Source organism: Dufourea novaeangliae, unplaced genomic scaffold, assembly GCF_001272555.1.
Source record: "Dufourea novaeangliae isolate 0120121106 unplaced genomic scaffold, ASM127255v1 scaffold55, whole genome shotgun sequence".
Taxonomy (NCBI): Eukaryota; Metazoa; Arthropoda; class Insecta; order Hymenoptera; family Halictidae; genus Dufourea; species Dufourea novaeangliae.
This window is the reverse complement of record NW_015373934.1, coordinates 612,728-636,109: the sequence shown is the minus strand read 5'-3', so window position 1 is coordinate 636,109 and position 23,382 is coordinate 612,728. Positions and strand designations below refer to the sequence as shown.

Sequence of the window (23,382 nt, the reverse complement as noted above, 5' to 3'; positions counted from 1 at the left end):
ACGAGGGTTGGCCTGAATTTAACCCTCCCCCCTCTCTCTCTCTCTCTCTCTCTGGAACCCGTTTGAATGCAAGAATGAGGGGTGAGTGGAGAAGAGAGAGAACGTTCTATCAAAGACATTTTTCCAAGAGCAATCCGTCTTCGAGAAGAAGCAAAAGAAGGAAAGGGGAAAGAGCTGGCGGATAGTCTGGAGCCAATTGTCGATTACGTACCCCGTCCCTGTCACGGAATTGCGTTCCCTCGTCGCTTTATCGTCCCCCTCTCCCGCAAACCTTTCCAACGTTTCGTTGTTTTATCGTCTGACGTTTGTAGGACCGACTGTTATTATTACGGTTTCGCGTCTCGAGGAACACGAGTCCACGATGATGAATTATCTCGATAGGTCTGCATCGGTGGGTGGTCTGTGTTGGATGAACGATCTTGTTAATACTTGGGCAGTACCCCACCTGTGTACATATTAAAACGACGAGCAAGGAAAGAGAAGACAACACACACACTATCGGGCAAAAGTAGGGGACACCCTTTGAAACGGAACAACTTTTTTAAAATTGGTCTTCATATTAAAACGACGAGCAAGGAAAGAGAAGACAACACACACACTATCGGGCAAAAGTAGGGGATACCCTTTGAAACGGAACAACTTTTTTAAAATTGGTCCAAACTACTTGAAGTTTTTTGGGAAGTTGGGAACATTAGTTTACTAAATTATGTGTAAACAAAAGTTGACAAAGTTGCAATTGGTCGGAATTGCGAGGAAAATGGGTGAAGGTCGTTTTTTACAACTTTTTAATCTGAGGATATAATGACAATTTAATAAATACATATCGAAGATTTATGTTAGTTATATACATGTTGAAAATTCCATCAAAATCTTCTTCAAATTTTCGTTATAGCCTCAGATTAAAAAGTTGGAAAAAACGACCTTTACTATTTTCTTCGCGATTCCCAACAATTGCAACTGTTTCAATTTCTTTTAATGTTCACTGCATTTCGTTTCTACTTCGCGTTGCAGATGAACCTTCAAATTCGATTTTCTCAGAGCAATTCAGAGCAACGTTTATTATATTGTTACGCCGTGAAGTTCCGCCACATAATATTATTTTATTAACCGTAATGTAAAACACTATTTATTCACAACTGTACAAATGTACAGAATTAACTATTTACAAATACACTCTGTTCCGTACCATATCACATCTCAGACTCTCATTTTAATTAATCCCTCGTTTCCAGCGAAACGACCGACCGATCCACATATCGATCCTCGAAGTCGGAGGCGTCTTTAGTTGTACCGTGTAGCCATCTTCGCGGTTTCAAACGTCACAACACTATATACGATCAACGATAAAACCGACAAGAAAGAAATATTTCATTTTCTTCGCTGTTATCGCAGCTCCAACATAATCGTACCCTATGTCAGCAGAGGAGAACATTTGCTCGTCGATCGACATCCTCAAGGTTGCAGCTTTTTGTCATCGACATTTGGCGCGAGAGCCAATTTTCCTCTTCGATGGATGGATATTCTCTCTGTTTCGCACGTGAAAGACAAACACGAGTAACACGCTCGAAATGAACGACCGCGGAGGAAATTCCTTCCTCCTCCATCCCTCCCCTCCGCGGGACAAAACACGTGGCCCACGGGAAGTCGCGTGTGCACATGGCCGATCCAACAACCTTGGTTCGCCGGCTGCCAAAGATTCGTAAACCCGTAATTCGGTACGTACGGGGGGAGGGCTACTAACCTTGTTGATTTGGCGTACGCCAAGAACCGGACCACGTGCTCTGTCTATCTTTCTCGCTGCTCGACCGACGTACACCCGGTTTTCCGTTTCCTCCCTTGACCGAAAACACCTCAAACTACCCTTCAACATCACCTTCGAATTAGTTTAATCGAAACAGGACTTTCGAATCTCCGAAAAATTCCAGGATTCATCAAGACTATCCCACTTGGAAATATCTAGATCCTAGGAGATGAAACTACCCCCTCCCCTTAGCCATGAGAAAAATTATTGAAAGAATTTTTCAGTAACTTTTGTACCTAAGGAATCGCAACCTTTTCGACACAAGAGAAATTCAACGAATGTCGAGGAATTTTCGCGGAGGAAATTTATTCGAAGGGGTTGCACAAACCCCCCATCGAAAATAAAAAAAGATCACACAGCGATCTATCGTGAATTTTCCACGGGATAATTTATATTCGAAGGTGGAACGTTCTCCCGAACAAGGGAAATTCAAAGTTATGTCGGGAATTCGCGCAAAATGTAAATTCATTCGAAACGGGAGGGGGTTGCAAACGACCCGTCGAGGAAAAAACGAAACATTTCCAAATTTTTGTCGAGAATTTTATTCCCCCCCCCCCCCGCGCGCCGGGTGTGTCTAGTCGACTGTAATTCGGACAATTTTCTGCCCCGTAACGATGCAGCGGTCATAAAGGGAACTAGGGGTGGGGGCGAGACTGCGGGGAAGTTTTTGAACGAGCTCAGCCCTTTAACACGCGTTACGGTGTAATTTCAGCGGCAGAGGATCGCTCTAAACGATATTCCAGGGCAACGAGGACGCTGCTAGGCTGGCCGTCGAGTCTCGAAACTTTTCCACGATGGTTTGGGGTAGATAGGGCGCTGGTATGACGGCCTAGTAGGCGAACGGTTGGGAGGCAGGGAGGGGGGGGAGTAGAGAGTGCGTTAAGGAACGAAAAAATCAAGAAGCCCGGCGCCAAAGCCAGCTGAGAGGGGGTGGGGGGTTGGTGTTTTAATATTTAGATTCAATTACGAAAAGAAAGAAGGCATCGTTATGCGGCAAATTGTCGCAGCCCGCTGGACCGCGAAGAGGGGTGAACCTCCTGAGGGAGAGAACAACGTGGCGGTGGGAAAAAGAACTCTGAAGGGTGGGATGAGACGCGTTATATCGCGGCGTAATGGACGCCTCGAGAGCGTTTTTCGGGTGCTTACTTCGCGAAAGTTATTGTTATTGGAGACACGAGGAACGACTCTGTGCCCTGGGGTGGCTTTCTTTTCAGACGGGAAGTGGGAGAGCTCTTTAACCCTCTGTATATTATTTGACAATTAAAACGGCGCACGAGTGGCGTCAGCGGATTTCACCCACAAAAGGAATTCCCTCTTTTGATTTTCGGAACGCGTAACATTTAAGGATACAATCGGTCGAAATAGTCTTTCCACACACTTTACAACGGAACAATTTTTTACAAATCGGACCAAGTGACTTGTGTATATTTTTTTTTTTTAAGTTAGAAAGATTAGTTTAGTAAATGATGTGTCAGAAAAATTTTGAAATAGTCGCCATAGCTTTTATCCGAGACTGTATTGAAAATTTAATAAATACATTTCGAAGATTTGTGTTAGTTATGTACACGCTGAAAATTTCATCGTAATCGGGGCCTTTTACTCGAGAATAAAGTGGCCTATTGTAAATACACCAAATTATGTATCCCCTTAAAATTTATGTATCCCGACCTAAAGGAAATAAATTACTCCACGCACATATATTTTGTAATAAAATAATTTTCAATAATTAGAGCAGTGAAGCATAGTATTGTGGTGTGTAATTGCTTTCCATACGTATGGCAGATTTCAAAGTGTCGGTGTATTTACAACAGGCACAGTGACTCAGAAAGCATTCCGGCCGATGATGCAAAATATGCAGAGAATTCACGGTACAAAACAGAATTTCTGCAAGAAGCACGCGATCACTTTCAACGAATCGTAGAGCAGGCACACGTCACCAGTCGCGAAACAACACACACACACACCCTCTCCCTCGAAAGCATGGTCGAATCACAGTCACACGGAGGCTCGATCGCGAAAACACCACGGACCACCCTGTATAAAATCCCCGTGTGCATCCTCAGGGTATGCGTGACTACACGTGTGTGTGTGTCGACCGTAAATGCGCTCGGCTTCTCCGTTCCCCACCCTCCAAGGGGGTGAAAGAGGAAGGGGGCGGTTGACCCCACTCCGAAAATGCTCAACGCCGTCGTCCCTGTCGCCCCACCATCCGCTGTTTTCCCCCGCCATCAACGTCCAGAGCAACCCCCCACCCCCCCAGTCGCCACGTCGAGCAGAGTACGGTGGCTCACGGGCTATTTTCAAGCGCGGGAAATAAAGCGCAGACCGCATTTTTAGCCTAACGGCCGACGGTCAGCTCGTTTTCGCCTTTGCTCGACGCGACGGGAGGTGGGATGACGCCGTCGGAGGGCTGGAAAAGGGGACATCGTATCTATCTATCCCCCCCCCCCCCCCGGAGAGTGTGCAGGGTGGTTAATTGGGGTTGCGTAATTGAGCAGATGCGATTAGGGTGAGATGTTCTTTTTTTGCTCCTCTCAACGGAGAGCTGGGATTTTATCTGCAGGTTCTCCGGACGATACCCTTTGGTAACAGTGGTTACGCTTGCTTGCTTCTTAATTAACCCTTTAACGCCTAGACTGTTAAATTGTTATTTCATAATTGTAAGATTGATATATATATATACAGGGTGTTAATTTTAACTCGAGCAAGTAAATTATTCAGCTACTATTGAAAGTAAGAAGAAATAAAATGTTTTTTACTTCTTATTACGTTTGTTGACTCCTGCGTTTTTCAAACTAAAGCTGATTTTTTCGCCGTCAAGGTCACTTTATGGTCATGGTGTGTAGGTCGTTGAACTCATCTTGACGCCGACTACCACATCGCGTTATGAAAAAATACATGTTAATGTGCAAAAAAAAAATACAATGACCTTGAAAAAAACGTTAAAATGACCTTTGCAGAATTTTTTTATCACCATCAGATGCACGCCTTAAAACCATATACATCTTATTTAGTTATTTTTTCTTACTTTCAATAGTAGCGGAAATAATTTAGATGCTCGAGTTAAAATTAACGATTCTTCTAATCATTCGAGATAAAGTTAATACGGTGAAGCTTCGATAGTTAGTCATATCTCTAGACTTCCCTTGATCTTCGATCCAGATCCGTTTAAGTTTTCAGTATATTATTCTTAGTCGAGTCGTTTGATCGAAGTATGGCCGAACGGACCACCAGCGAAGCATTACTGTACTAATACCATCTCAGAGTTGAATCCAAGGAAAATTGTCCATTCGTCCCGGAACATCTTTCTGATACTTTACGAAACGTTAACAGACAATGGTACCTACAGAAACGAGAGGAACGGTGCGATGCCCTTTTTCACCGACAATTGTCCAAGGTCGAACGAATATTCGGGCCACCCAGTATGCACGAGCGCGTTAGCTAAATTCATTTCGCGGTGGGACGAATGACCGTAATACGTAATTTCGTTGCACGCGGAATTCGAGGATGCGCTCTTTTAATGCAGTGGGCACACGTACACACGGGAACCGTCGCGATTGTGCGGGTAGAATTTTAAAAGAGCGGCCGGCCGACTGACAGAAACGAGAAAGGGGGAAAAAAATTTAGAGAAAGAGAGAGAGATCGATAGAGAAGCGGAAGAAATTGCGGAATAATGTTAAACTTCGAGCCACGTTTTTTTTTTTTTTTTTTTTTTTTTTTTTTTTTTTTTTCGAGGGCAGGTTTCACGTTTCACGTGGTCTCGATCGGCACAGAGGGATCTCTCTTTCACGACGGCACCAATTAAGTCGTCGTCCTGGCCCCGATCGTCTATTCTAAGCGGCCGATTGTTAGAAATTAGATAGCCGGGGGTTTTCACACAGCGCTCTGCTACATTATATTTACTATTTAAATTTCGTAATTGGATTACATTTGGCCGAACTCTGGCAAAAATTATGAACACATCGCAAGAAAGGTATATACTACCCCACCTCCAGTTATGAGTTCCTTTGAGCCACCGGAGGCAGGTATGCGTCGTGTCACATCGCGCGTCGTGTTGTTCGCAGAGCTCCGCGGGCAAATCCAAAATAAATCGCCGGCAGCTGTTGGCATCCCGTGTGTTCCCCGGAGGTTCCGCGGCGACTGTTTTTACCTTTCTTTTCGATATCTCTGGATATACATACGTGGAACCACCGCCTCTCCACACGCGGTCAGCACAGAGTCCCTTTTTCAAGCAACGAGTTTTCCTGCCGGTGGAGAAAACACCCGGCCAAAAATTGTTCAAAATTCACAAAATTCAAAGTTAACCCTTTCAAACCTGGTGGTCACATTTCAAAAACTTCAACTTTTCGAGGTTGGTTCAAATATATCCCACCATGCATAAAAAGCTAAGCAAAAGGTGGGACAGTTTTTAACCCACCTAACCCTAAAGAGTTAAACGATTAAATGAAGTCACGTTACAATCTTAAAATGGCAGTAATTGGGACATCTACCCTAGAGAGTCAGGGAGAAAGATCCCAGAGAAGAAGAAGGGTGGTTGCAATGCAGGGTGTGGAACCGTTGGGGGGCAAGGAAAAGTTTCTCCAGTGAGGGGAGCAAAACGGGCACGGCAACCTGTTTCGCTTTTGTTTCACCCTCGTTTTCCGCATTCTTTGGTCCTCCGAGGCCCCACGGGGGTGGTGACGGGTGGAGGAAGGACTCGCCACCGCGGCGGGATGTAAAACGGAAATAGAAACCGGCCGGGGGCATCGATGCGCCTCTTCCGCGTTCCAACAATCGGCCCCTTGCGCGGACCAACTTGTTCTGTCTTCGTCTCCTCTCCCCCCCACTCCGTTTTCCGTCTTCTCCCATTCCTTCGACCGTAGCCGTCGCCACAAGCCTTTGTTTCTTCTCTACGACGGGGATATTGCGATTGGAAGGGCTGCTCTCGCTCCTACAACGCGTCCTCGGGATTACCTCCGGACGGTTTGGCCCCCTTTTTAAGCCACTCTGCACGCCACTTCCGTTTCGATGCCACCCCCTCCCGCCCCCCAAACATTCCCCGGATGTTTGTGCCCGAAATAGCAGCAGCTTTTGTGAATCTGGCTGTCTTTCTCCCGCTTTCTCTCTCTCTTTACTCGCCAACGGATCTTTCAAGGCTGATATTGTCCGACGGCGTTTCTGGAAAATTTACCTTGCTTTTCGCGGCCCTCCACTTCGTCGCGACCGACCGTTGGTACAACGACGATCAAAAGTTTCGCGAGGACACCTCGACGATCGTTTCTGGGGGAAGGAACTTTGTTTTTTTTTTTTTTTGTTCTCCCGTCCACGTTATATTTATGAATCGTATAATGATTCAATGTTTTTATTTTAAGAGAAAGGTTTTTTCATTCTTTTATGTTCGTATTTATAAGCGTATACAGTAAATGTTTGATGAGTGTTCGGAGGCTCCTTGGCATTGACAGGCAGAATTCCTCAAATGTAAAGTTGACTTTTTAAGGAGATTTAGCACAGTGATAGAGCTTGGAATTCTGAATTCTTTTTTTTTTGTTTTTAACTATAGGTGAAAATTATATACCGAAAGGGTCATGTTCTGAGTATAATATCGGATTATTCAGAAAGTTCGTAGTGTAGTTACAGTCTATATTCTTCAATTTATATCCATATTATTCACTACGTTTTTCCTTTTACAATTCTTTCCATTTCTTGATTAATTTCATCAATACCGTTTATACACAACTTACCGTTGTATATTGGCTAAAAAAGAAAATTCTCTTGGATGAGCGATTTATTCGAATAATCATCCAGATTGGGCAAAGTCCAATTAATCGATTAGAAACAGTATAAAATCTTCCAGTCGAGGTGGTGTAATTTTCTGTACACGATAAAAAAAAACGGGGAATTCCGGGTACACATGGTACAGGATGGAAAGTAGAACAATCGTGGATATCGTTCATAAGAGGAGAAAACGTTCGGAAGTTCCCCGGAAGAGGTGCTTCGAGACTTCTGAACCCAAGTGTACACACGTCAGGCGCACACAGACGGGGAGAATCGGGAACGGAGAGTGGTCTCGGTATTGTTGGTCGATTTAGACGAAGGATTTCTTCGGAATTCAAGCCTGCAGACTCTGGGAGGGGATCTTTCGTTTCTCGTAATTGACGAGACACAGAATGAAAACCGAGTATCGATGGTAATTGTTTGGGACATTACGCGTCTCTCTGAACACTTACTCACGACTGATCGACGGGACACGGAAACGAAGTGTACAGTAGACATTCGTTTATATTGCATTTGTGTGTCACTGGTATGAAAGATTGAAGAGGGATGTTGGTTTTCAGAAAAATGTCAAGAAACAAAACTCAGTCCTAGTCACCTGATATAATTTTGAAGAACAATTTCACAATTATTATGAATTATTTCAAATGATTGAAAAATAAAATGACATGTTATTTGAAATAATATTTCATATAATGTTATTTCAGAGGTGATCACCATGGAAATAATTACGAAATAAAATATTTGAAGTAATATTTCAAATAATATCACTCCAGAAGTGCCCAAGTCTGGTGTGAGGAAATACGTGTGAGTGAGAGGCGTTCCCTATGTGCCCATATTAAACGAATGTCCACTGTAGATACTACAGTAATGTCTGGATGAGTGCGACGAACTCGGGTCCTTCATGGCAGGGCGAAAGAATTTCAGACCCTCAGAAATTTATTTTTTGCCCGAAGCTAAGCCTCCACTTAGCTTCTGTTTACTCAGTTTTGATTTGTTCCAAAGGATGGACTCCCCCAGTAGTAGAAATAACGTAGTTGCTCGTGTCGCATTCATCGAGGGATCACTGTAATGTCGCGTAATAAGAACCTCTTCTCAGCGAAGGAGTCCATTTATTTTACGGATAATCACGTCGGCCTGGACGAACTTTTCGTCGTCGTCGCGGAAACAAGATTTCGGGCCCTTTTTCCGCCACGGGTATTTACGTTCAATTTCACTGGGCTGTGTGTAACGAGAGCTCGTTGGCTCGAAGTGAGACGAATTCGATTACTCACGAGGGCAGAGGCAAGGAGGAAAAGAGGCGTTTCCCCCCAACGATTGCACGGTCTCTACGTGAACGTCTTACAGAAAGAAAAAGCATAAAAATGAACCGACCTCCGAGATTTATTTACCCGGAGAAACTTACGGCCTTTTATTCCATGCCCGGCTCGTCCGTCGCGGAGAATTCTCGCCTGATAGGAATCGACGGGATTAGAGAAAACGGACGGATTTATCATTGGGATCGCTGTTCCCCCCCAGGAGGAGGAAAGAGGGGAAACTGAATTTTCTATTTTCACTGAACTATAAAGAACTTCCTATGGTGACACGGTCGGTATGGATATAGGAACGAAGAGAACGTGATATTAAACGTGGATTCCCGTTCCTTGGTCCATATCCCCTTGTCTGACAATCACTGGGACAATCTACTAGTTTTATTTCTACTAGTTCTGTTTCTACTCATCTGTTTCTGTGGCTCTGAAGTGAACCCTCGAATGGTAATGTGGGTTTCAACCCTCTATAGCGCTATATGTATACTTTGAAGTCACATAATGATACATCGATATTTTTTAGGACTAATTTAATTTTTTGTCGTTATGTAACGTACCACGATGTGATCTATAACCTCTTTTTGGTAACAGGCAAGATACTCTGTAGCAATTATCAACCCTAGCTTGAGATATCAGAATGATAATAAATTCTTTGGAAATTTTATATTCATTGTTAATTTGTTCATTTCACGTTACAGAAATTCTTCTATAGTCGCGAAGAAAATTGGGACTATAGAGGGTTAAGGTCGTACTTATAATCGCGCAAAATCATTACTAAACAGCCTCTATTAACGAAATACGTTATGAAAAAATTCGTTGATTTATACCTATTGTAATAGAACAAACAAATCATCTTAATTTTTCAAATTGATTAAAAACTGTATAATAAAGAATCAGTTGAAGAATAATATCTTCTACGATTTATCGCTTAATAATCGAAATAACATGTGCCTGGCTACGTACTGACTTTTCCACTGTGACAACCCTTTCATTCCCATTGTCGCCATATGACTGTGTTCGAAATTACGAAATAAAATATTAGTATCGCATATTCTGTTCACATCTGTGAATCTAAAACAGTTTGTCAACGTGCATTCAAAATCAACTTCAACATGTAACTGTGATAAAAGTAAAATAATTATCAAACGACAAATTGTATTATTTTTAAACTATTTTTACGCAAAGACAATCGCTTCAAAAAATCGAATCGGAATCGAACATCCGTAGTCGCGACCGATAACAGTCGCGGACGAGGAGCTGGCCCGGTATTAGAAGCGTTCTCTCTCGAGCTCTCCGTTGTTGCATATGTAGGTATGTTCTCCCGCGTTTTGTTCGCCCGGTGAAATTTCCAAGGCACGTATGTACATACTATCTCACGCGCAGAAATGTCACCGTCCGGCGTACGGTCGAACTGTGGTGGAAAGAGAGAAAAATGGTAGAAAGAGAGGGAGATAGAGAGACCCGGTGCAGTTACCTGGTTGCATCCTGCATAAACCCGATCAAGTATGCCGAGAGTGTGAACGGAGGGACTCCAGAGCGCGTACACGCGTGTGTCGTGACATGCGTATGTATATGCACACCTAGGCGCGGCAGTTTACCTCGTTCCGCGACGCCGATTTCTCGCGATTTCGTGACTGGTCAACCGATACACCACCGTGGATCTATATGTCTACGACCCCTCACACCCCTTCGACCCTTTAGCGTCGTTTGACATGTGTATAATGATTTTTTTTTTTCGGGTTATGCAGTAATAATTCGATGAGTGCTACGAACTGGGATCCGATTCGGAACATTGCACATTAACGCATTGATGCAGCTCGTCATTCTCTGACAAAAATTAGACCTCCAATACATATAATTCGGGAATCCTTTGAATTCTATAAAGTACAATATCCGCAAATCACACGCTACAAAATAAGAATCCCCAAAAAACCGTAAACGTATATTCCACAATAATAATAGTAAATAGCATTAGTAGGTACCATTCCCTGTAAAAACTTAGACCTCCGTTACACATCATTCGGGAATCCTTTAATTTTTACAAAGTATAATATCCGCAAATCACACGCTACAAAATAAGAATCCCCAAAAAAACCGTAAACGTATATTCCACAATAATTATAGTAAATAGTATTAGTAGGTACCATTCCCTGTAAAAAATTAGACCTCCGTTACACATCATTCGGGAATCCTTTAAATTCTACAAAGTACAATATCCGCAAATCACACGCTACAAAATAAGAATCCCCAAAAAACCGTAAACGTATATTCCACAATAATTATAGTAAATAGTATTAGTAGGTACCATTCCCTGTAAAAACTTAGACCTCCGTTACACATCATTCGGGAATCCTTTAATTTTTACAAAGTATAATATCCGCAAATCACACGCTACAAAATAAGAATCCCCAAAAAAACCGTAAACGTATATTCCGCAATAATTATAGTAAATAGTATTAGTAGGTACCATTCCCTGTAAAAAATTAGACCCTCGTTAAACATTATTCGGGAATCCTTTAAATTCTACAAAGTACAATATCCGCAAATCACACGCTACAAAATAAGAATCCCCAAAAAACCGTAAACGTATATTCCACAATAATAATAGTAAATAGTATTAGTAGGTACCGTTCGACCACCGTTCAAACGGTCACCGATTTCCCACCGATGCGATACAGATCGCGGAATCCCAAGTCCCAGAAGATACACCCCTCTCCCCTCTAAAAGAAACGAACGATTCCCCCGTTTTCGACTCCGTGGAATCGCATCGATCCGCCACGCGTGTCGGTTCGGCCGCGGAGCGTGCAGAAACGCACCTCCTCCACATTTTTCCTTTTCTTTCCACGGAGTTTCACGGGCTCGCACGTGCGTGGCAGAAAAGGGGCTAGGCGGGATAGATCGGGCCACTCTCCCCCCTCCCCTTTCTCTTCCCTGGTTCGTCGCGGACCGATGCATTCCGCGCGCTTTCAATGCATTTCTCAGGGACCTTATGCACCCGTGCATTTGCTATTCCACGGGTGACGGGGGCCGCGGTCGTGCGCTGCATAAACCGTCCAAAGACGCCCGCTCCGCTTAGGTCGTCGCCGTGCAACGTCGTCGTCGTCGTCGACGCTGCTCGATCCGCGATCCTACTGCTCGGTACACGAGATTTCCACGCTGTGACAGAGAAACGACACCGCCCCGCGAGGAGGGGGAGGGCTGAGCGTGGCCTGGACACTGGAATTTTATTTACGCGTGTGTACCGGGTGTCCCGAGACGCCATCGACACAACGTTATCCGCGATCGTGTTTTCTTTGGTGTCGAGAATGTGGGATACGAAATGGGCTTTGGTGATCAAAGTGTAATATAAGTAAACTAAAATATACAGTGGATTCCGGTTAATCGGGACCGCCGGTTATTTTGGGACAAATACTGGAGAACGGAAACAAATATTATTGTTCCCACTACGGTTATATGGGACATACTAACGCTTTATTGGGACAGTTAACGCTCGTACAGTTTACGGTTGGTGATAGTAAAGCTTGTTCTGAAGTAGTGGTACTGATTATAAGTCGAGATACGGCTCGAACGTAGGAAAAGACAGCGTAAATGAAATAACGCTGAATATGACAAAAGTTTTTCAATAAATTGTGTTTTGGTTTTAGTTTTTACCTTGTTCAAGTTTCATTTGTTTCTAAATAAATAAACCTACTAAAATCTATTTTCGTTTGAAAAATATCTACAACCCAAACCTCAAAATAAAATAACCATTAACTAAATTAGAATTCAAATGTTTGTAAAATAAAATCTAACTAACCTGATATTCCGCATGGACCTAAAACCTAATCATTAATCAGATTCCATTTTGCCCAACTTTGTCTTCGACGAAGAGGACGTACGTCGTGTTTACGTGTCGCGCGAAGCAAACTCTTTAAAATTCCTCCCATTTATACACACGACCCACTAAAACGACGGTGTGGTCAACAAACGATATACAGTGAATTTCGAAAGCGGGTCGATCCACTTCCGTCGGTACGCGCGCTCGACAAAATCGCATCGGATCGACGTCGCCTCGGCGCAGTGTGTGTGTGTTCCTGAATTAAAAAGCCACCACAGGACGGATTCCAACACACGTAGAACCGCCTAGGGAAGGTCAAGATATCGAGGAAAAAGGGGAGAGGGGTGGGAGTTTCTTGACTGAGGAAGAACGGGGTGGACGGAGGAGAAAGGGGGGCCACGATGTGGGTATGTACGTGATCCACGCGTATCGTTTCGAAGCGTTATAGCTTGAGGTCGGACGGGTTGGTTTGGTCCCGAGCCATCGACAGAGTTTGTAAACTCGTGGAACTTTCCGGATCAACAGCTGCCGCGGGAACATCGATACGCGAAACTTCCGAATATGCTTCTTGTAACATTTATGGATGCATCGTGTAGTTTGGGGTCTCACCCTCAAAACCACCCCCTTTCTTTATTCCCCCCTGTTCCGTGCTGCTACCATTGCGCTGGATGGTCGACGGGAACTTCTAGAGATTTCGCTGCTCGGATCGACACTTGCACTGAACGGAAACATTTAAGGGGGCACATTCCCATTCGGAGGGGTAAAGAAATCAAGTTTCTTTTTTATTGTACCTTCTTAGGTCTCCCTACTGTGACGAGGCAAACATTAGGCGAAATTCAGGAATTTTTTTTGAAAAAAGTATGGATAATAGGATAAGCTGAATTTTTTTCATTTGAAAATGTAGTACAGATTAAAAGTTATTGTAATTTAGACTGCCTAAAGAAAAGGTGCCTCCATGGCTGCCATTATATCAGCTGTCTACGTTACCTCAAATTAAAAATTGAGGAAGATTCTTAATCTGTATGACCGTGGCTATCCTCCGTACTAGATTGAATAAAAAATATTGAAAAATAACAAAATGGTACTAGTCTTGCAAAAAAGTGTCGATTTTCACAAAAAAAGTGGCTCGCTTTTCAAGTTGCAAAATTCGAATTTTTCACCTACTGAACATGCCCAGATAGTTTCAAGTCATTCTCTCAAATAGTTTCTAAAATCGTGGCAGCCATTTTTACTGGTATAATACCGGTATTTTACATTTCGGTAGAAGTCCTTGGTCGAGACAGAAATTATTCTATTAATGAACGTAACCGGAAAGTAACGCCGTGATTTCACAGACCTTTTCTTCCGTGGTACTTTTGGATGGATTCTGGAAATACACGAACAGATATTGTATCTATCGTGCAAAGTTGTTACACAGCGTTCTCACAATAAACTCGCGACATGCCACTGCACGTTCATAAATTAGTATCGCGGTGCTCGTTGGACGACGATGCGCGATTGTGTGCACTGATATACGGTGTGATTCGAATAATTTAACACTACTTGGTAACACACTTAAAACTTTAACGAACGTAACGGAATTGGACGTGTGCATGTAAAGAGTTATGTCTACCAAAAGATGTGTACTGGTCGGATGGTTGAACGTGTACTGATTGGTGGAAAATGCAGAATTTTCGTTTGTGTATATTACGGAATAAGATGGTACTATGAGGTCGAAGAAGTGGGGGGGCTTTGTGTATTTTTTGTTTCTGGGACTCTTGGAGGTCTGCATCGAGATACAATACAGAAATGGGCTTAGGGACAGCGAATGTTTTTGCACGTGATACTCAGAGGTGTCGTTCAGTAACCCCGACGTTTATGACGGTTTGTTGACCCCGTATTGATGGATCCAAGACTCGACCATCGCCTACCTGCGTTAGGTCACAACAAGGGATGCTAGATTTGGCGCCCCCAAACTAACGAATTTGCGAGAAAAAATGTGAAGCTTATTAGTATTAATCCGTGGTGACGTCACACCAGGCATTTTTTCTCGAAAACTCGTTAGTTTGGGGCAACAAATCTATCATTCCTGGTTACAACACGAGTACTTTGTTGTTTTCTAATTGGGATTTTTCTAAATAAAAAACTGAACTTGGGAATCAATCACACGAATAATTATTACGAATAAATTGCGAAGTAATTGTTACGGAAAATATTACGGGTAACACCGACGACGAACAGAGATAGAGGCAAACGTTTCGGCCATAATTTCGAATGCGCAATGAATCGTTGGACAGTAAAGAGTACGGTGGATCGGTTTTGATTCGTTGCAGAACGAGAAGCTGGAGGTGAAACAGAAATGGGCCTCGCGGCTTCTGGGCAAGTTACGAAAGGATATCACGCAGGAGTACAGGGAGGACTTCGTGCTGAGTATCACGGGGAAGAGGCCGGCCATGTGCGTCCTGAGTAATCCCGACCAGAAGGGCAAAATGCGTCGGATCGATTGCCTCCGTCAGGCCGACAAGGTGCGTCTCCACTGTAGAAATCTCCCCGATCCAGTGTGGCGTCTCTACTGAATTTACCCTATTCGTTTCACCCCGTGGACAATAATTTCTACAAATATTGTATTGTACAATAATTTCTAGAAATATTGTATAGCTGCTTCAAAGATATAGCGTCAGCCATAAACGTGGCCGACCCTTATACCGTTAGTACTTGATCATCGGGGGCCCATTCCCAGATAGCACATGACGCCTTAGACCTAAAATAGCCGTAAAACAAGCGTCTTTAAGACGTCATGTGCCATCTGGGTATGGGGTTCCAAGGAATAAAACGAAAAAGACTGGAATATTTCAAAGAAATTTAAATTTTCGTAAGCTTTTATCGAGAATAAAAGGGCCAGAAGTATTTGAAATCTGAAATTAGCGAGCTATAAGAACTCGTTTAATTACATTAAAACGGAAAAACCGATCGTAAACTGACGTCGTACGGCCCTGAACAATGGTTTGGCACAGTTTTTACAACTCAAGGGTATCGAATAACAAGATTAAGCTACCGAAACACATAAACTTTAGGATTGGTCAGGTTTATGGCTAACGCTATATCTTTGAAGCAGATATAACTGCCATCGATTCGCGACACTATCAATTGTCCCACCAAATTGTGATCGAACGAAATGTTGAACTATTCCGTGTTCTAGACACAGACCCCTTCCGAAAGTGAACGGGAGATCAAACACACCGTAATAAGAACTTTCGCCATTTTCTGTTCCGTAGGTATGGAGGTTGGACCTGGTGATGGTGATCCTCTTCAAGGCGATACCGTTGGAGTCGACGGACGGGGAACGTCTCGAGAAGACCGCGGAATGCGCACAGCCGGGCCTCTGCGTCAACCCCTATCACATCAACGTCTCCGTCCGGGAACTGGATCTCTACCTTGCCAATTTTATCACCAGCCACGGTAAGCAATAGTTACCCAGCTCGATCATTCTTTTGTTACCCCCATCGTGATTCACCGTGTCCTCTCGATCCCACCCCTGTTTGCCATATACAACGCTGCAGGGGTTAAAATGCTTAATTTCTTTTAACCCTTTCATTCCTATATTACTTCGAAAATTACCAAAGAATTATTTTCCTGTATTTATTCCGTGTATATTACACGATATATAAATGAGTCACATGAACATTTTAGAATTATGAAATTGTTTAAATACCGTTTTTCGTTCGTTGCCAGTTGGAAACTATTTTTTTCACTTTAATCCAGTAAAACGTAATTTTTTGAATTTCGAATTTGTTCGTGTCAAATTCCTAATCAGTGATGTAAAAATCATTGATTACCAACTTTTAGAAAGTCTCAGTGACATTGTGACTTTTACCCATTAAAAACGCGTTTTCAGACCACTGTGCTGTCCTATGTACCATATAAAAATTGGCCCTTTCTTTTAACGCCCTGTATACTCATTGAGATATCTAAAGAAAAATGTATAACACTAGTAATTTACCTCACAATTTAAAAAACGTGGCACCAGTGGGAACGAAAGTGTTAAACGTCACTCCCCTCCCAGATGTTCTCCAAATTCCAATTGAAACAACACGCGAACGATCCTCACGGTTCATTCGATCGAATCGCGTCGATTCATAGACCCAAGCATCCTCTCTCTATCTTTCTCTCTCTCTCACTCTCTCTCTCTCTCTCTCTCTCTCTCTCTCTCGATCCCCTGTCAAGCCAGACGACCGCGTTCATTCACACACGTCGCGGGCGAGTCCATTCAAAGTGTCGTACGCTCCTACGCTCGGCGACGATTCAAAGTTTCTTGGAACGCTCTGCCAATTCCACGCTCGGCGGCTCCCCCATGCCACCAGGGCTGCTTCATGGCGCCCCGCCTGCGGACCAACCGTTTTCCCGCTGTTTTTTCTTTTTTTTTTTTTCTTTATGCTTGCTTCTTTTCTTTCCGAGTGTCGCGAACGTTGCAAAAACAGACACGGTGTATGCGTGCATCACAGGCGATCCGTGACGGACCACGGATTGGCAGACGTTCGTCCGAGGATCATCGAGAGGGGCTTCAAGAATAGTCGATCTTGTTCACCGTCCAAGGTATTCCGATCGTTTCGCGTTCCATGAGACGATTAACCTTCTATCCCCACCAGCCCACCCATCGCAAACGGGGATTCTAGATCAAATTCTTGATGAATCTGATCAGATCGACGTGATTCACTTGCTTATCCGTGGGAAGAGAGGTTAAGTATACACACGATCTGTCGGAGGTTTATGGAGATTTGGAGAACATGGAACATTTAGGATTGTCGATAATCTTCGGAGTAGTTCAGTTTGTCACACGGTGGTTGCTCTCCGTTAAGGTTCTCCATGAATATCTTTCAGGAATTCAAAGATCGTTGGTGAGGATCCAAAAATCTCAGAAAGTTTTCTGAGAATACTCCTTGGTCGTGTGGAGAACATCGAAGATATTCATCCTGGATCTTGAATATGGTTCTTCTCGACTGGATCAGAGATGTTAACTCGTTACAAATAGTTGGCTTCCATAAAAATAAACCCATCTGTAGGGTGGTGCGGTTCATATAACGTCGCATTGAGCTGAAGAAAACACTTCATCAAACAGAGCCGAAGTTTGCAAAATAAGAATGCGTTTATAATTTTCAGTATTGCAAAAATGATTTTTCGATCTAAAAAAATTGATTTAGGAAGGCAGATTCTTCTCGATTAAAAGAAAAAAAGGAATCAACCGTACATGAAAAATAGTTTCCGAGATATAAATTCATAAGTACAATCCAGTTTCACGAAAATAGGCAAAAATCGCAAACCTGAATGGCCTGTATTTCTTGAAAAAATTCGAAACTCGAAAAATGATGACTTAAACCCCCCCTAATTCCACATGGACTACATCACAGCCTATTTTGAATCCCAGTCATCGAAGGAAAAAAGTGATCGATCTACCATGGAATGACCCTACCAAACCAACAGAATTTGACTCACTTTTAAAATGAGTGCTGCATCGGTGCAGCACTGATGATTAAAATGACCCTTCCGTCATTCAATAAACAGGGTTCCATTGAGGTTTCTGGTAAAAACACAATGGAAAAGGTACACGTAAGTGTGCGCGTTGATCGACCGTTCGATCGATCACCCGACAAAAAGCTGGCTGCTCTCTCTCTCTCTGGCGACTGGCAGGGTCCACGCCGGTTCTTTCATTCGGGTTTCATCGAACTCACTGACTCACGCTGGTGGAACACACGTAATTTCCGTACGCGCGTCCTGGCAAACCGGCGACCGTTTTGGTGGAACGTTGCGCGCGCGCGTGCTGGCTGACGGGGGGGCCCGCCAGGCAGCTTGGCAGACGGCTTTCTAATGTTTACAGCCGGTTGACGCAAAAATTGGCGAGGCCTACCCCGACCGCCAACCTGCGAGAAAGAGAGGAAGGGGAAAAAAAAAGAAAAGGAAAGAAACGCGCGGCTGCCAAGACATGGGGTAGGTTAGGCACTCTCTCCAGATGACTCGCGCGATCCTCTCTCTCTCTTGATCGTTTCGATCCTCGTCTCCCTTGAGCACTCTGTGGTGCAAAATCATCAAAACGTCGGAAAAAATTCGTTTTCTATGGAAATGGCATTTTAACAAAATTTTTTTGGGATAATATTGAAATAGATCGTAGATTGTAATATAATTAAATAAACTTTCGTGTACCATCTCGAAGCTCTCGTCAGCATAACCTATTTTATATCTAAACTCACCGTACTCAATATGGCCAACTTGGTTGTTTCACCGTGTTCTGAGATTGGCCAACGAATTCTGTAACTCTGTCAACATGTTTAATCGCTCTCCGCCAGTATTACAGAATTCGTTTCTTCGCATTGGCAATAATTAATTTTAACTATTTTTTTGATTTCCATTTTTATGTACGTCCTTCTCTTATTGTAATAACTCTGTACTAAAGGGTATTTATCCCGTTAATAAATCATTATTATTATCACACAAGAATCAACTCTCACCAGTGAAGTGTATTATTGTTTTTCACTGGCACCAGTTTCGAGAAAGTAATCGACAATGTTAATATTTCCATAAATATCTACCAGTCTGTTTATGACTTGAGAAAAAAAGGACAGGAACGAAATAAAGTGTGTCTGACCACGCACGGCCTTTTTCACTGTGGCTGGTTGATGTGGTAAAACGTACAATTCCCATGGAAATCCATCGTTCATTAACGATAACGAACGTTTTGATATTTCTTGCATCCATGTGTGATCTAAAAGATCTCCCACCCGCTCGTCAATTCCCGGGTTTCGTGTGCACACACACGTGGCCGTATTAAGAATAAATTCTCGTGTGTCAGCTCTAAAAGTAACAGATATTCATGAATATTTTGTAAAAAAGAACCTATTGCCACTATTGGATTAAACTTTTTTGGGAAATAAAGGACATATCTCCCAGTTGTAGAAACTATTTTTCTTATGCCGATAGTTTTTACAATTTATTAATTAACGTAGAAGCTTGTTAACCCCTTCGACGATGTAACTCCTATTGGCATACACTGTAGCGCCTGTCATAGACATCCGATCGCAGAAAACAAACAATTTTTTAAAAGTTAAATAGTTAACACTGAAACTAAATCAAACTCAAAGAATAAACACGAAAAATTGAAAAAGTTATAGCGTTGAGAAAAAAATTAGCTTCCCTCCCTAGATAACATTAACTTTATATCGATGAATAAATGTTACACATAAAAATTAAACTCAATATTCGAGGTTCAGTACCTGTAGCAATGTATAACGAATAAAACGAGCTATGTCTGAAATTGATCCCTCGATTAGTTTTTGAGTTATCGTGTCACCAATTTCGAAAACATGCGACACACCGACCAGCTTGTAACTTCTTTATTTCTCTTTTTATTTGGAATTCGATTTTCAAATTGTGGGAACATAATTTTTGTTACCATGTTGTACCTTTGATTTATGTAAAAAAAAAATTGTTTGTTTGTTTCTTTGGACCTGTTACACGAGAATCCCCCCTTAATTGACAAAGGCCACGGGGCCACGGAAGAAGAAAACTGGCCCGGTTGTGCGGCCACGGGAAGACTAGCGGCACAACGATCAACATCATAAAAATTCCTGGCCCTCTCTGTAAATATACAACGGGCCGGCGCACCCACAATAATATAAACTCGGTGGCTGCCAACACGCGTGCCGGATAACGGCAAGGCGGCTGCTTCGCCTGACTACGGGGACCATTTCTCGGTTTATCCCGTGGCTCTCTCGACGCAGCGTCGACGTGGCCACGGCGGCTAAAAGTAGACACTTGCCACCGTTCGTTCGTCTCGACTGACCTAATAGACGGTATTATTATAGAAGGGAAGTACCACCGGGGAACAGAAGCGCGCGGACGAATCCAGGGATGCCTAATATTTCTCAATCCCCGGCCGGTCGACGCACAGTGGGCCGGTTCGAGTAATTCAGTGACATTTTTTTGGTAGAAATTATCCACCATAGTGGATATCGATACGAAACTTGCGACAGAATAATGTATTGAAAATTAAGAATGGAAATATGACACTTCCGTGACATCCCTTGTAAGAGAAAAATTCTTTCAAATCATCCCTTCCAGTGACTTACACCGATTTTAGAACACCCTGTATACTGAGTATATAACTAAATCATACAATTTAATTTATATACATTCACAGCTGGTAGGTCCACTGTCAAAGTGGTACTTATCTTGAATATCTTACAAGTTTGGGCAATAAATTACCTTAAAGTAAAAAAGTGCTAGCCCCCATATTTAGAACCACTAAGTACGACTTCGTGGCCAGTCATCTCGATAGAGAGAACCGTCTGTGTCCTGTCCGCCGACAGGGCTGAGGACCGAGGGCGCAAAAGAATAAACGACGAAGTCCACGTGGCGTTGATTCACTGTGGCCCGCGCGATTTGGAAACGCGACCAGAGAGGTCTATTCCGGATTACCGGAGTCGCGCGCGCACGGCTAAAACGGTGACACCTCTGGGACGATGGAAAGAGAGAGAAAGAAAGATAGATAGATAGAGAAATATAGATAGAGAGAGAGAGAGAGGCGGTGGTGGCATCGCGAAAATGCGATGTCCGAGAACGACACGCGTCGAGGCACCTGTCCTCTCCTCTAACACTTTCATAAGAGACGATGATACTTACGCAACCCGGCCCCGCCAGGCGATATTTAGCTCTTAGGCCGTTTCTCGACGCGACCACGAAGCTTCTTCTCGGCCGATCCGTCGCACAGTGATCCTTTTTGCCGAAAAGCTGACGAAAATTTATTTTTTTATCTATTTACCAGGTTATTGCTAGTACGACATGTTTAAAACTAGAACTACCAACGATAAACGATTTTTTTTTTTATCGATCCATAAATATGGCGAACTTTTGAAAATTTATAAATTAATTAATTTCTTTAATGTAGTATCGTAATAAAAGTTACAAAAGATCTGAGAAAATGGATTGTTATGAGATTGTAATCATCGTTGTAAGAGTGTATTGACAAGTCATTTTGACTTGCTTGGTAGATCGATGGAAATAATAAAATATACTGGTCGGTTAATGAGACATAAACCATCAATGTTGATATTTCGTGCTTCTTTGTGGCTTGCAAAACGCTAGTATGTTTAATGTATCAGGCAACATTTATTGTTAAAAGTAATCGTATGTAAGCATATATTATAACAGAAATTTTGCACATAAACAATGCAACATATCTTTGTATTTACTCTTGTACTTCGTCTCTGAAGATGTCATAAATCTCAGTTACATTTTAGTATTGCGGGAGGAAAACTGTTATGTTATACACCGAACGTGTGTATAACAGGTGTGATATCCAATTGAGAAATCTTGCTCATATTTGCACCGTTTTAAGATATCCGCACTTAAAGTGCCAATTAGTGCTTGTCTACGTTCTCCCTAAACGAACACTTTTAGGTCCACATTTTTCTGAATTATGGGAATAATTTTTTGTAATCAATTATTAATATTAGAAGCCTACTTTGTTCATTATTATTTTCAACAATATATCTGACACAGCATCACTTGCGCGGGTCAAGTATAGGCACGCACCATATTGTTACATATAAATGATCGAATTACCGATTAAAAAAATGGCGAATTACCAGTAAAAAATTCAGAGTATTTTTCGCGATTTAATTACAGTGTTGGATGACCAACCTGTTCATTCTGATTCACTCTTGGGTCCGATGCGTTAATCGATCGACTCCCTTGATCTGTCGAACTTTCATGAAATCCTGTCGTCTCCCCCCAGTAAATTTCTATCCTCGACCTATCCACGACTCGCCATACCGATAATCCTACTACTTAATTTTTTTTTTCATTTTCCTTCTATCGTTACGTCCATCGATTTGATATAGTTAACCCTTTGCACTCGACAAAATGAATGGAAAATTAGAAATTCCTAGTGCAAAGGGTTAAAATCGTTCTAGACGAGGGAAAGGATTTCGATTCCAGTGATGGAATATAAAGATTGTTTTTTTTTTCCTGTCGGTGAAGTTTTTCGTAGTAGAGGCTCGTAAAAACGCACGTCGTCCTCGTCGGTGTGTCGTGGACGCGAGCATGTGACCATGCGTGCCGATGTATGCTCGCTCTATAAATAAATAGGCGACGGACATCTTGTACCGAGCTATCTTTCTCTCTCTATCTGTTCGTCAGCCACCGTGGTGCCCGCTTGTATGCTTGATTTTCATTCGTACAGCGCAGCGGGCCGAATACCTGAAACGAATATATCTCTCGTACCTGCGATTAATTCCGTCGCCCTTCTACCGTGGATCTTCCGAAAGGAAACGAAAAATCGTTTCTGTTCAGTTTATTCGAATAAATCGAAACTTTACCCGTTTGCCTGTCGTCGTATAAGGGGGATGCAGAAGACAAGGGGGTTGTGACTGGTATCGTATTGGAGGTTAAATGGGAAAAAACAAGGTTAATCTGGCTATCCAAAACTTGGGGGCGACGGGGAATTAGATCTGGGTTAGTTGTCTTGACCCATTTGCGACCGTCGAAACGTTCGAGAATCGGGGTATGAAATTGATATTGATTAGATTTATGTGTATAATATATGAAAACAAAGGAAACGCGATAATTTCTTTGGAGAAAAGAGGAATTAATCGTAGGATTAATTCCAGAGGATCTTTAGCGATCCTTGTTTGAATATTCTCGATTTCTTCGTTACGAAAATAATTAAGAATTTACTG

At 42.7% G+C, this 23,382-nt stretch overlaps 1 protein-coding gene across 7 annotated transcripts in view; it reads left to right on the top strand.

Moving 5' to 3' along the window:
* LOC107185260 (nuclear factor 1 X-type) overlaps positions 1–23,382 on the top strand; it is an 82,554-nt gene that overhangs the window by 27,956 nt on the left and 31,216 nt on the right. For all 7 annotated transcript variants that reach the window (XM_015572916.1, XM_015572915.1, XM_015572911.1 and 4 more), the window contains 2 exons: positions 14,989–15,180; positions 15,931–16,114. In XM_015572916.1, coding sequence (XP_015428402.1) covers positions 14,989–15,180; positions 15,931–16,114 — 376 coding nt within the window. The remainder of the gene's footprint in view (positions 1–14,988; positions 15,181–15,930; positions 16,115–23,382) is intronic.